At 42.6% G+C, this 14,715-nt stretch overlaps 1 protein-coding gene across 2 annotated transcripts in view; it reads right to left on the reverse strand.

The window, feature by feature from the left end:
- Positions 1-4,337, reverse strand: part of LOC145341043 (UAP56-interacting factor-like) — a 29,034-nt gene extending 24,697 nt beyond the window's left edge. For both annotated transcript variants that reach the window (XM_080185780.1, XM_080185779.1), the window contains exon 1: positions 4,254-4,337. In XM_080185780.1, coding sequence (XP_080041906.1) covers positions 4,254-4,314 — 61 coding nt within the window. In that variant the 5' untranslated portion in view covers positions 4,315-4,337. The remainder of the gene's footprint in view (positions 1-4,253) is intronic.
- Between the last annotated feature and the right edge of the window lie 10,378 nt (positions 4,338-14,715).

Consider the following 14,715-nt stretch of genomic DNA (forward strand, 5'->3'; position numbering starts at 1 on the left):
TATTGTAGCCAAGTGTTATGTAACACCCATCTTGGGTCCTCTCCACTAAATCAAGTGGCCAGTGAAAACAATAGAGCATCTCACAGCCATTGAGAGCTGTTCAAAGAACAATACTGCTTTCATTTCAAAGCTGATGTAATATTAATATGCTTCAAAACAGTATAAGCTGACTTGGAAGAATTCCCTAAATTTTCAAAAAGTACAGACATGGCATTCCAGAGGGGAAAAAAAAGGAGCCTCAGACTAGGTGTTGAGGTAATTCTGGGGACAACAAGTAGATTGAACATTTGCAAGGCAATTCTTGCTTGCCCTTAAGCAATGAACATTTTGGTTTGCAGAAGTGTGAACCCTCCAGAAGGAACAGTGGAACTTTTGAGATCACGATTGATGGGGGACCTTTGGATACAGAGAAACAATGGTAAATGGAATTGGGATCAGTTCAGTCATGATCTAATCAACAGGCAGATTAGGCTCAAGGGGTGAAACGCTTTCTCCAGTTCTTATATCCCAGATAGAATGGAATGTTAGAGCTAGTTAAGAAACCTAACCAGTCAATAAACAATCACACTTGCACACAATTTAATGCTGCAATATTGTTCATAGAATAGAATCTCTACAGTGGAGGCCACGTAGCCCATGAACTAACAACAATCCCACCCAGGCCCTATCCCACTTATTTACCTTGCTAATCCCTCTGACACTAATGGTCAATTTAGCACAGCATATAAATCTAACCTACACATCTTTGGAATGTGGGAGAAAACTGGAGCACCTGGAGGAAACCCATGCAGACACAAGGAGAACATACAAACTTCACAGAGAGAATCACCCGAGGCTGAAACTGAATCTGGGTCTCTGGCGCTGTGAGGCAGCTGGAACTGAACCTGAGTCTCTGGCGCTGTGAGGCCACGGTGCCACCATGCCACCCATTGTTGTACAATGGAGTACTGATAAATTTAATGCTCATGACTTATGGGAAAACAAAACTGACCTGTAATAAACAAGAGCAACAGCCTCAAAATACATTTGATTCAGCTAACTGGTCATTGGGTTGCAGGTATAACTGCTTTTTACATAACTAATTGGACTAGCTAAGATAGTATCAAGTGTCTGATCCAAATACACAAAATATACCCCCATAAGTATTTTGTGCTTACCCAATGTAACAACCATTTACATTGCTGTCCTGCCATAAAGCAACTTGAGTGGAAAACAATTTGCAAATGTAATCAGTGAGAAATTTTAAAGAAGTAGGACACTGAAAAACCTTGCAAGGCAACATAGTTGCAAGGATTCATATTAAGAAAAATTGGGAGCTGTGCAATGTCTTCTATTTAAACTTCCAAAATCACAAAAATTCATATTTGTTTGCAGCATATAATAAAAAGGGAGCAGTGCAAGTCTAAATGAGGCTTTAGTCTGGGAGAGCACCCTTAAGAAATTAAGCAGTAATGAAGGCACAGTCTTACGATCCCATTTAATGTTATAACCGGATAACAAGATCCCAGAATGGAATCCTAGCTCAAAATACTGCAACTTGTACTTTTTTTAAAAATCAAATTCTGATACCAGTCAATACTTAATTTATTTATAGACTATAGTCAGACATTTCAAACTTTAGGACTACTTTTAAAAAACCTCTCTCTAATCTACCCACCAATCGATTTCTTCTCTGCTTTGTCTGTAGTCCCCGAAGAGAATCCTGTTCTATTTCCCAGTTTCTTCTTTATTCCTTTTATCTCCAGAATTTCTGGAAACTTCTTAATTTCTCTAGCTTAACTAGTTGTTTTTATATCTTTAGCTATATTTGTCTAAACCATTTCTCCATTGTGCGGTTTTTCTTACAGCAAAACTAAAAAGAGCTGGTTCCTCTTTAGCTTGCCATAGCAGAGCTGAGAGAAAGTTGCTCACCGCTTCATTTTCTGTCTCCAACTGCCTCTGGCTTTCAGCTCAAACTAATAAACAAAGCAAGTTCTGCTCCCCTTATAGCACCCCTCTAGTTATTAAGCAACTATCTTTCTTCAACATAGCTCTCTAAACACAACAGTATCTCAGTTGGAACTGAAACTAACCCCTACACGTACAAATTGAACATGAAATCTAACCACAACTCCCTCCCAGGTACAGAAATATTGTATTAGAAATAAGGTATAGTTTTAGTTATGTTTACCTATACAAATATAAATCCCTTAAAACTACCTTTGGTTTCCTGGGTTAGTAAAATCCTGCTGTCGCCATGCTTCACCTCCATAGCCACAACCTTGTCAAACAAACAATATATTGCACGTACTATTTGAAGCAATATTTGCGAGCATAGTAAGGAATGGGGGTTATACATTAGCATGGAGAAATGTAGCAAACAGTCACAATAAATGAGTCATTTTCAGGGTGGGATAGATTATTCATTCTCATTTTCAGGTTATTAGTAATGGAGCATTGCAATGAATGGTCAATGTTTGGGCAAGGGTCTTCAGAACTTGTATTAATGACAGATTGAGGATATATCTAATATATCTATGTTTGCTGATAATACATGGTTCGATGGGAAAGGAAGTTTCCCAAGGGAAGACCCGGGGGTTGCAGATGGTGCGACATGAGCCCAAGATCCCAGTTGAGGCCGTCCTCATGTGTGGAACATGGCTGTCAGTTTTTGCTTAGCGATTCTACATTGTCGTGTGTTGTAAAGTCCGCCTTGGAGAACGCTTATGCGAAGATCAGAGGCTGAATGCCCTTCATTACCTGTCAAGACTCGCATTTCAACCATTACCTTGTAATTGAGTTTGTGTCTATACATGCCCCATTTGTGAACCAAATCCTGCACTCACTCCAAAAGCTCGTGCAACCAAATAAACCCGGTGTTGACAGACTACTTACTGAGCCAATTATTTGTAATTTGGGTCCTCCAGTTCCTAATGCTTTCTTGAATGGAAGTGGTTTTTCATTATTTACCCTGTCCATATCCCTCAGGATCTCTCAATAGTGAGAAAGTATTAAATGTTGTTCAGATGGATTTGATTGGTCTTGTGCAGGAAACAATGTTCACACGTAGGCACAGGAAATAATTAGAAAAGCAAATGGTATGTTGGCCTTTATTGCAAGGAGGCTGGAATAAAAAAAATCTTGCCTCAAATGTTCAGGACTTCTGAAAGAAAACACCTGGAATATTGTAGTTTTGATCTCAACTCAAGGACGACAATGCTTGCCTTAAGGCAGGGTGGGGGGGGTGGTGGTAGGGTGTGCATCAAAATGTCCCTTAGATTGATTTTGGGATGAGGAGCTTTAGAAGAATGAGAGGCATTCTCACAAAAGCAAAATTCCAAAAGCTTGACAGCATAGATGTTGCGAAGCTGTTTCCCATGGCTGGAGAATCTAGAGCTACAGGGCATTATATCAAAATAAGAGAATAGCCATTTGACACTGAAATGGAGAAAATATTCTTCATTCAAATGAGCATTTGGAATTCAATACCTTGCAGAGCTGTTGGTACTCAGACATTACGTGCAATCAAGGCTGAGGTTGAGAGTTTTTGAGCTTTGAGGATGGTCTCAAATGGTTCAATATCTTACTTATCTTCAATATCAGGCTCAAGGGGCCACATTGCCTACTCTCACTTCTCTTTATACTTTACTGTTCCATACACTTAAGGTTGTAACAATCACTTCTTGCAATGTGGAACCGACAAAAGTAAGCCAGAGCGATAAACGTGACTGTCACGGCCACAATTTTCACATCAATTTAACAGGCAAAGTAAGCCAATGTCAATTCTTCCAATTCATTTTCAAGAAAAAAAATAACATAAGCAGCTTTGAAGGGGGGGTGGGTGGGACGTTAATAGGTTCAGACACAGTATTGTTAGTTATGAATTCCTTACATTTAAACATAAAGGTAGAGTTTTATTGGATCACGTTTAATAGGTTATATTTCAAATCGTTTGTATCACACTCCCGTTCCCATTAACCAACGCGAGGGTAACAAGGCGATTATAGGATTACAGAAAGACTGGAGTCCTGCCTGCCACTATATAAATCCTCAGTAACATTTAAAGTTTCAGCGGATTGAGTCCTCATGTCGCCACGTTCATCATCCACCACACCATCCACCCTCGGCCACTAATAGCCAGCTCCATGTTGTCCCCGAGGCTGCCCAGGCCACGGCCTTGATACTCTCATGTTTCACTCGTATCGGGTATCGATCCCCTTCTCCTCGAACTGCCCCAGTACGAAGCTACAAGGCCCGCAAGCCATTCCACTTACCGAGAGACATGTCGAGCTTATCAGGCCAGGTGTCTCCCACTACCGCCACATTCCGGTCCATGGCGACCGTCCCTCCGGCTTCCCACCCGCCGTTACGTTTACGTCCAGCGGCTACCTCATCACGCAACATCACGTATAAAAGGTCAGAAGACGTCACCATGGACATGTCACCATGGTATCACATTCTCATCGATCAATGCAAAGGAAGCAGGTCGATGGGAGGATTACAGAAAGGAAGACTGGAGTTCTGTTGGGCTTGTGAAATCTCACTAACTGTCCTGGCTGGAGACGATATGCATCTCTTTAATCTGTGCTTAACCCTCTTTCCACTCGCATTGTCTGTACTTTTAAGACTTGATTCCCTGTAAAGACTGGCATTCCAACCATTATTTTGTAAATTGAGTTTGTGTCTTTCTATGCCCTGTTTGTGAACAGAACTCCCACTCACCTGATGAAGGGGCAGCACTCTAAAAGCTTATGGCTTGTGCTACCAAACAAACCTGTTGGACTTTAACCTGGTGTTGTGAGACTTACCCCAGTCTGATGCTAGCATCTCCACATCATGTTTTAAGAGGCAGCTTTGGAAATTCCTGGAGCACATCAGTGTCAGGTCAATGTGTTTTTCCTTAAAGTGAGAAAATGAGGGTAGACAAAGGCCTAGTGATATTATGGATAAAACTATTAGTCCAGAAAGTCAGCTAATGTTCTGGGGACCAGGGTTACAATCCCACTATGAACATAACATAAGAAATAGGAGCAGGAGTAGGCCATCCAGCCCTTCGAGCCTGCCCCGCCATTCAATAAGATCTTGGCTGATCTGAAGTGGATCTGTTCCACTTTCCTGCTTTCGCCCCATAACTCTTAATCCCCTTGTCTATCAGAAACCTATCTACCCATGACTTAAATATATTCAGCGAGGTAGCCTCCAGCACTTCAACGGGCAGAGAATTCCAGAGACTCACCACCCTTTGAGTGAAGAAGTTCCTCCTCAACTCTGTTCTAAACTGCCCCCCCCCCATCTTGAGGCTGTGCCCTCTAGTTCTGCTATCCTTTCTAAGCAGGAAGAATCTCTCTACCTCTACCCTATCTAGCCCCTTCATTATTTTATATGTCTTGATAAGATCCCCCCTCAGCCTTCTAAACTCCAGCGAGTACAGACCCAGTCTATTCAATCTTTCCTCATAGGCTAACCCCCCTCATCTCCGGTATCAGCCTAGTGAACCTCCTCTGCACTCCCTCCAAGGCCAATATATCCTTTCGCAAATGCGACGACCAAAACTGCACACAGTACTCCAGTTGCGGCCTCACCAGTGCCCTGCACAGTTGTAGTAAGACCTCCTTGTTTTTATATTTTATCCCCCTCGCTATAAAGGCCGACATTCCATTCACCTTCTTGATCACCTGCTGCACCTGCAGACTGGGTTTTTGCGATTCGTGCACAAGGACCCCCAGGTCCCTCTGCACAGTAGCATGCTGCAGCTTTTCGCCCTTTAAAGAATAATCCCTCCTACTATTACTTCTACCAAAGTGGATAACCTCACATTTGCATATTGGCAGATGGTGGAATTTAAATTCAATGAAAAAAATCTGAAATTAAGAATGTACTGTTGTCCATGAAACCATTGTCCATTGTTGCAAAAACTTATTTGGTTCACTAATGTCCTTTAGGGAAGGAAATCTGCCATCCTCACCTGGTCTGGACTAAATGTGACTCCAGAACTGCCAGCAATGTGTTGACTCTCAACTGCTCTCCAAGGGCAAATCAGGATTGGCAATAATTGCTGGCCAGCCAGCTACACCACACTCCATGAATGAATAAAAAATACAAGTTTGTAAACACACTTAAATGAATAGAATGGCTCATGTGGTGTGGAAAATGGGTATTACCCAAGGCCAAATTTATGTTAAATTACTTCAAAGGTCACACGAGTATGACAATAGCCACAGTGTACAAAGGTATTTATCCAAACATCCCTTTTCCTAAAAAGAAAAGAAATTGCATGTCTTACCATTTGCAATTTACTCAACATACATAGCCCATAAGGAATGATCATGCATGAACGAAAAACTGTTCTTTCTTGTCTGTTCCAATTTCATCAGTCCCCACACACACATTACGTTCATAGTCTTTAAAGGGAGCTCAGGATTTCTAATGGCGTACATGTGACTTGTTGTTGGTGTTCAACTGGTGTCTGCTGGTTCCTGGGATGTCACTGTCTCTCCAGGGAATGTTGTTACCATGACGAGTGTTGTCGCTGTGGTTCATATTGCTGCTGATCTACTGCAGTGATTGGCAAAATCAGCTCTGCTGTGTAGGAGAGGTTTCTCTGGTCCCACATAGATGTTTATAGTTGCAATGTTAGGTCTGGTCATTCAGTTTCATCATGTATGATCAAGGTAACAACTTCTCTACATGGATCCCAAGTTGTGGACTGACTTCTGTTAAGCTTGTTGAATGTTTGTACCCTGACCAGCTCTCCAACTTTCTAGGACCATAAAGACCTTTGCCTTGACAAGTTCTAACATAATTTCTTCTATGGTTGACATGGAGTAGTTCGATCAGTTCAAAGTTTTATTGAGGTCCTTTGGACCTATGCACAATTCAGTTCTCCATTATGCTTCCAATCCAGTCTTGAGTGTTGACTCTTTCTTGATTAGTCCCTTCTTTTCAAGCTCTTCTATCTTCCTTTTCAGGCTGGACGTGGAAGGCAGCTGGAACTAAACTAGAAAGATACTGAGTTGGTCTCACACTCTCATCCATTTCAAGATAACGTTCACCAAGAAGACATCCAAGGTCTGTGAAAACATATTTTTGATTTTTCAGGATCTGTTCAGCAATTGATAACTTGGTGTCATATAGAACAGTACAAGTCTCTCTGGAACGTGGAAATTACCAAGATTTTGAACTTGTTTCAGCTGAGATGAAGGAATTTTGCTTAATGTCCGCAATCTAGAACTGAAAGTCTTCTTTCTTCCTGTTGTATTAGATTCTGGGCTCAGTTTGTCCTCTTGGGGTGAGCATTGTTTCATCAGAGAAGAAATCTGAGTTTTCTGTTCTCCTGTGAGATCTGGGGTGCATAGTTGTCTGCCATTTCCAAACACAGTGTTTATAGATTTAATAGACCTTTGGCTCATGGCCAACCTCCTGTAATTTCTCCTCTTACTTCAATGGTACTTCTAATCCTTTTAATCATTTGTTTCAACAAATCTCTTAACATATAAATTGAACACACTTGGATGTTGCTACACTGCTCCGAGTTGCCAAAATTGCACAGTTCAACCCTTGTTGGAAGCCATACATTCCTGCTGTCCCTTGCAGGGCTCAATTGTTAACAGAATCCCTACAGTACAGAAGGAGGCCATTCAGCCTGTACCAGCTACAATCCCACCCAAGCCCTATTCCCGCAACCCCATGCATTTACCCTACTAATTTACCCGGGTTTTGTGAGGTGGCTGGGTATCGCCAAAACTTCAGCCAATACAAAGACTCATGAAAGCCAGTATCCTAGTTTAAAGACTTTTCTTTTGTCTGACCAGCGAGTTACAGGGAGAGATTATCGAAGAGTCCTAGGACCCTCCAGACATAGAGCAGCCTGACATCTCCCATAAACTCTGACATAAACATTTAGGATAGATCAATTATACATTTTTCTTATCAAATTCTCCTGCCTTTCATTAGCTTTGAATCAATAATCTTCAATACACTTAAAATATCAATAACATCTGTCACATACTTTTTGCATTTTATCCTCTGACATGACGGTATTTTGTTGGTCCATGGAATCTGGATGCTTTCTCTCCCCATTGTTGACTCAACTTCCTCTATTGCTTAGCAACCCCAGACGCTGAGGTCAAATATTCCTTTCATTCCAATGCACATTCTAATATCTGAGAATACTGAATTAACTCTATTCATAAGCTGCCCTGAGAACCTTACTGCTAGCAATTTTTACTGATAAGAATTTGTACATTCTGAGGTATCATTGTTTCCTCAGAATGTGGCTCTGTCTGAAAGTCCCCATACCACCACGTCTTGCAGCAATTTGCTCTTGGCTAAAGTGCACAAATTATAAAAATAGAGATAATACATTTAAAATATTAAAATGTGCATTTAAATCGTAATCACTTGTTTGAATCTCTTACTGCATTCACATACGTGTAAACTATTCTCTTGTTAGCTTATAATTTGATTTATTATTGTCACATATATTAGTATACAATGAAAAGTATTGTTTTTTGCATGCTATATAAAGCATACCGTTCATTGGGAAGGAGAGAGTGCAGAATGTAGTATTACAGTCATAGCTAGTGTGTAGTAAAAAATCAAAAAAGTGCGAGATAGGGTCATTCAAAAGACTGATGAAGCTGTTCTTGAGTTGGTTGGTACGTGACCTCAGATTTTTATATCGTTTTCCTGACAGAAGAAGGTAGAAGAGAGTATGTCCAGGGTGTGTGGGGTCCTTAATCATGCTGGCTGCTTTTCCGAGGCAACGGGAGGTGTAGACAGAGTCAATGGATGAGAGGCTAGTTTCCGTGATGGATTGGGCTACATTGATGAACTTTTGTAGTTTCTTGCAGTCTTGAGCAGAGCAGGAGCCATACCAAGCTGTGCTAGAACCAGAAAGAATGCTTTCTATGGTGCATGTGTAAAAATTGTTGAGTCGTAGCAGACATGCCAAATTTGCTAGTCTTCTGAGAAAGTAGAGGTGTTGGTGGGCTTTTTTAACTATAGTGTCGCATGGGGGGACCAGGACAGGTTATTGGTGATCTGGACACCTAAAAACTTGAAGCTCTCGACCATTTCTACTTTGTCCCCGTTGACATAGACAGGGGCATGTTCTCCTTTACGCTTCTGAAGTCGATGGCTATCTCCTTCATTTTGTTGCAATTGAGGGAGAGATTTCTTTGTCATCGTACCAATTCACCAGATTTCCTATCTCAATCCTGTACTCTGTCTCTTCACTGTTTGAGATCCAACCCACTACAGTAGTGTTGTCAGCAAACTTGAAAATCAAATTGGAGGGGAATTTGGCCACACAGGTATATAAGGAGTGTAGTAGGTGGCTGAGAACACAACCTTGTGGGGCACCGGTGTTGAGGATGATCATGGAGGAGGCGTTATTGCCTATCTTTGTTGCCAGTTTTTGTGCATGGTGATGTCCAGTGGTACCATGGTACCATTTAAAGGTGCCAAGTATTATGTAATATAAACCTCTCCTGCTAAGGCTTGGAACATAAAGATTTTTCTCTCCTTTCTCTTTTTTCTATGAAGACTTTACGACCAGTTATAGATGCTTTGAGCGCCCCTGATGAAATACATCTGGAAGACTAGATTCATGATATCTCAATGAATAGATTGCTGATTTGGAGTGCCTGGGACCATGTAGACAGATTGAGTGAAGAACCTTAAGGAGAAGCAGAGAGTGGCCAGGACCTCTGTACTAAAGAAAACTGTTGGGGAACAAACACTGAAATCTTGTTGCTGTACAATTGTTTAGAATTAAAGTTTGTTTATTAGCCACAAATAAGGCTTACATTAACACTGCAAGAAAATTACTGTGAAATTCTCCTAGTTGCCACACTCCAGTGCCTGTTCAGGTGAATGCATCTAATAAGAACATAAGAACGTAAGAACATAAGAAACAGGAACAGGAGGAGGCCATCTAGCCCTTCGAGCCTGCCCCGCCATCAATCAGATCATGGCGGATCTGAAGTGGCTCAGTTCCATTTTCCTGCTTTCTCCCCATAACCCTTAATCCCCTTGCCTACCAAAAACCTATCTACCCGCGAGGTAGCCTCTACCACTTCAACGGGCAGAGAATTCCAAAGATTCACCACCCTTTGAGTGAAGAAGTTCCTCCTCAGCTCTGTTCTAAACTGCCCCCTCCTTATTTTGAGGCTGTGCCCTCTAGTCCTGCTGTCCTTTCTGAGCAGGAAGAACCTCTCCACCTCTACCCTATCCATCCCTTTCATCATCTTATACGTCTCAATAAGATCCTCCCTCAGCCTTCTAAACTCTAACTAGTACAAGCCCAGTCTATTCAGCCTCTCCTCATAGCTCAACCCCCTCAACTCCGGTATCAGCCTAGTGAACCTCCTCTGCACTCCCTCCAAGGCCAAAATATCCTTGTGCAAGTGCAGCGACCAAAATTGCACACAGTACTCCAGCTGCGGCCTCACCAGTGCCCTGTACAGTTGCAGCAAGACCTCCCTACTTTTATATTCAATCCCCCTCGCGATGAAGGCCAGCATCCCATTTGCCTTCCTGACCACCCGCTGCACCTGTAGGCTGGGTTTTTGCGACTCATGCACAAGGACCCCCAGGTCCCTCTGCACCGTAGCATGCTGCAGCTTTCCTTCCGACTATTATTCCTACCAAAGTGGATAACCTCACACGTGCCAACATTGTATTCCATCTGTCAGGTCCTCGCCCACTCGCTCAGCCTATCTAGATCCCTCTGCAGACTTTCTACACCCTCTGCACAACTTGCTGTTCCACATATCTTTGTGTCATCAGCAAATTTCGACACCTTACACTTGGCTCCCTCCTCCAGATCATCTATATAAATGGTAAATAGCTGAGGCCCCAGCACCGATCCCTGGGGCACTCCACTAGTCACCAACCGCCAATCTGAATAGCACCCATTGACACCTACTCTCTGCCTCCTATTTGACAGCCAATCCCCTATCCACGCTAACACCTTACCCCCAGCTCCATGCCCCCTAACCTTCTGTAACAACCTTTTGTGCGGCACCTTATAAAACGCCTTCTGAAAATCGAGAAACATCACATCCACCGGTTCCCCTCTATCCACCGCACTAGACACATCCTCATAGAATTCCAATAAATTCGTCAGACATGACTTCCCCTTAACGAATCCGTGCTGCGTCTGCTCTATCAAACAATTCTTCTCAAGATGCCTTGCTATTTCCTCTTTGATTACGGATTCAAGCATTTTTCCTACAACAGACATTAAACTAACCAGCCTATAATTCCCTGCCTTTTGCCTGCTACCCTTTTTAAACAGCGGCGTAACATTAGCCGTTTTCCAATCTTCCGGCACTTCCCCGGAATCCAGCGAGGTTTGAAAAATAATCACTAAGGCATCCACTGTCACCTCTGCCATTTCCTTCAGAACCCTTGGATGCATTCCATCCGGTCCTGGGGACTTGTCCACCATCAGTCCCTCTAGTCTGTTGAGCACTGCCTCTCTAGTAACAATGATCTCATTCAGGCCCTCCACTCCTACCATCTTTCCATTGTTAACACCCGGCAAACTATTCACGTCCTCCTCTGTGAAGACTGAAGCAAAAATGTTATTCAACGCCTCAGCCATTTCCTCATCCCCCACCACTAAATCCCCCCTCTCATCCTCTAAGGGTCCAACATTCACCCTAGCCAGCCTCCTCCTTTTTATATATTTATAAAAACTCTTACTATCCTTTTTTATATTTAGCACTAGCTTAGATTCAGTCTATCCTTCTTTTCTTTATCAACTTGCTGTCATTCTTTGTTGATATTTAAACCTCTCCCAATCCTCTTCTCACCCACTACTTTTAGCCACTCTAAACGCATCAGCTTTTAATTTAATACTCTCCTTTATCTCCTTCGTTATCCACGGCTGATTATCTCTTCTCCTACGATTCTTCTTTACCATCGGAATAAATTTCTGCTGAGCACCAAGAAAGATCTCCTTAAAGATCCTCCACTGTTCCTCAGCAGACCTACCGACCAATCTGCGCCCCCAATCTACATTCGCCAATTCCTCTCTCATCCTATTGTACTCCCCTCTGTTCAAATGAAGGGACAGTCATCACATCTTTCAGAATGTGGGAAAAAGACTTCTGGATAAGTACATGGGATTGGGAGTTATAGATAGTTCCGTGGCCTGGTGCAACTTGTGGGCCAAGAGCCTGTTTGTGCTGTAATGTTCTTTGTATAGAAGGAGGCCATTTAGCCCATTGCACCTGCCCTGATCACATCCCACCCAGTGCCTATTACCACAACCCCACGCATTTTACCCAGCTAATCCTCCTCATGCTAATGGATAATTTCACATGACCAATCAACCTAACACGCACATCTTTGGACTATGGGAGGAAACTGGAGCAAACCCACAGGGAGAATGTGCAAACTCCACACCAACACTGATCCAAGCCAGAATTGAACTTGGGACCCTGGTGCTGTGAGGCAGCAGTGCTAACCACTGTGCCACCCCATTCCCAAGAAACTTCCAAGAGTTATCAGACCAATGACTTTCTGAAACATCTGACTTATTGAATGTTGTTACTTATTAATTGTTCATATTGCTAATTTTAATTGTTAACACTAATCTGTTATTGATGTCAGGAATCTTTGATTTAAAGGATGTGGAAAAATGTTGTGTTATTTTTAGTATTTCCTCACCAGCAGCTTTGCAGCGGAACAGAAGCACTTTTAAGAGACCAATCATGTGATGTCACTGATGATGTCATCAGCTATTTGCACAGGCAAATTGACAGTCTATTTTAACAGCTTGTCATGACAACACCCTTTCAATAAAACTCTTTGTTTGAATCTTTGCTGCCTGCAGCCTATCTTTTAAAACCACCTCGGGAGTCAATATACGTTGCAGTGTACAGGCGTCACAGGTAAACAGGACTTGGTTAAGACACAGGCACAGTAAAAAGTTTCACAACACCAGGTTAAAGTCCAACAGGTTTACTTGGTTGCACAAGCCGCAACTTTCGGAGTGCTGCCCCTTCATATCAGGTGAGTGGGAGTTCTGTTCACAAACAGGGCATATAAAGACACAAAATCAATTTACAAAATAATCGTTCCTACGCAAGTCTTTACAGATAACCAAGTCTTAAAGGTACAGATGACGTGAGTGGAGAGAGGGCTAAGCACCAGTTAAAGAGACATGTATTGGCTCCAGCTGGGACAATTGGTGAGATTTTGCAAACCCAGGCAAGTTGTGGGAGTTACAGATAGTGTGACATGAACTCAAGATGAGGCCGTCCTCGTGTGCGGAACTTGGATATCACGCTTTGCTCAGTGACTCTGCGTTTTTGTGTGTCATGACTTGCATTCCAACCATTATTTTGTAAATTGAGTTTGTGTCTTTATATGCCCTGTTTGTGAATAGAACTCCTGCTCATCTGATGAAAGGGCAGTGCTCCAAAAGCTTGTGACTTGTGCTACCAAGTAAACCTGTTGGACTTTAACCTGGTGTTGTGAGACTTCTTGCTGTGTTTACCCCAGTCCAAAAGTATGGAGTTAACAAAACAGCCATTACCTCATTGAATGGTAGAACAGCTCAAGGGGCTAAACAGCCTACTACTGTTGATTGATAACAATGGTATTGTCACCACCATAGGAAGCAATCCCAAAATGTTACTCTGCTCACAAAGCTTCCTGATGTAACAAACCAATCCAAATCTTCAAACTTAACATCAGTCTAAATTGGAATAAAACACATAATTTCTAAATTTGTGAATGAGACCAAACTGAGGGAATAATTTGTGCTGATGTGGACCAGATAACCCATGGAGAACTTAAAGAATGAGTACATAATATGGCAAATTTATTCCAATATTTCAGTATGAGTGGACACATTTTGGAAAGAAAAACAAAGGAGGTCACATAATCGTTGGAAATTAAGAGCCTAAGTGGTTGAAGGAGTACTGATACATAAATCACTAAAAACATAGCCACACAGGTTAATAAGTTCATAAAAAAACAAATCTAGCACTAGGATTTATTTCCAGAGATAGAATTGAAAAGTAGAGATTTAAGCTAAACTTGGTGAGAACCTTGATTAGGTCACAGTCGGAGTATTTGTACAGTTCTAATTATTATTTATAACGAATGTAGTGGCACTGAGAACAATGTGAAAAAGATTTACACAGGTACTAGAACTACAGGGTTACACGCAACAGGAAAGCAGGAACAGACTGGATCTTCTTTCTCTAGTCACTGATAATCTCACTTAAAAGCAGTCGAATGCCAGGTTTAATGAAAAAAATCAATATATGGTGCAAGATGTCACTCTCCTGAGCTGAGGATGGAGCATCTGATTCGAGTGAGATCAAGGGGGTAGTGCCAAAACTTGAAATAATTCCATTTCGGTGAGTGAACGGAAGCTGGGATGGAGAAGGGGCAAAGTGGGGAGAGTGGGTGCGCACGCGCGTCGGATTGAAGGGCGCGCATGCGAATCGGGGGGGCAAATGAAGGGATGACACTGCGCATGCGTGTCAGGGAGGGGCTTTCTCGTCGGAGAAGGGGTAGCTGCGTGGGGAGAGGGAGTGCACACGCGCGTAGTGGGGCGGGGTTAGGTTCGTGGGCAGGAGCCGTGTGCGCGCGTTGGGGGAGGGGGATCGTATCCGGGGCCGTTGGCAAGGCGGGGCTTAGCTTGACATCACGTGGTGTGAAGGAAGGCGGAGGCCCTAAGGGAAGCTGAGAGTGGTGGCGGTGGTAGTG

Source organism: Carcharhinus amblyrhynchos, chromosome 3 (assembly GCF_965287045.1).
Source record: "Carcharhinus amblyrhynchos chromosome 3, sCarAmb.v2.hapA, whole genome shotgun sequence".
Classification (NCBI taxonomy): domain Eukaryota; kingdom Metazoa; phylum Chordata; class Chondrichthyes; order Carcharhiniformes; family Carcharhinidae; genus Carcharhinus; species Carcharhinus amblyrhynchos.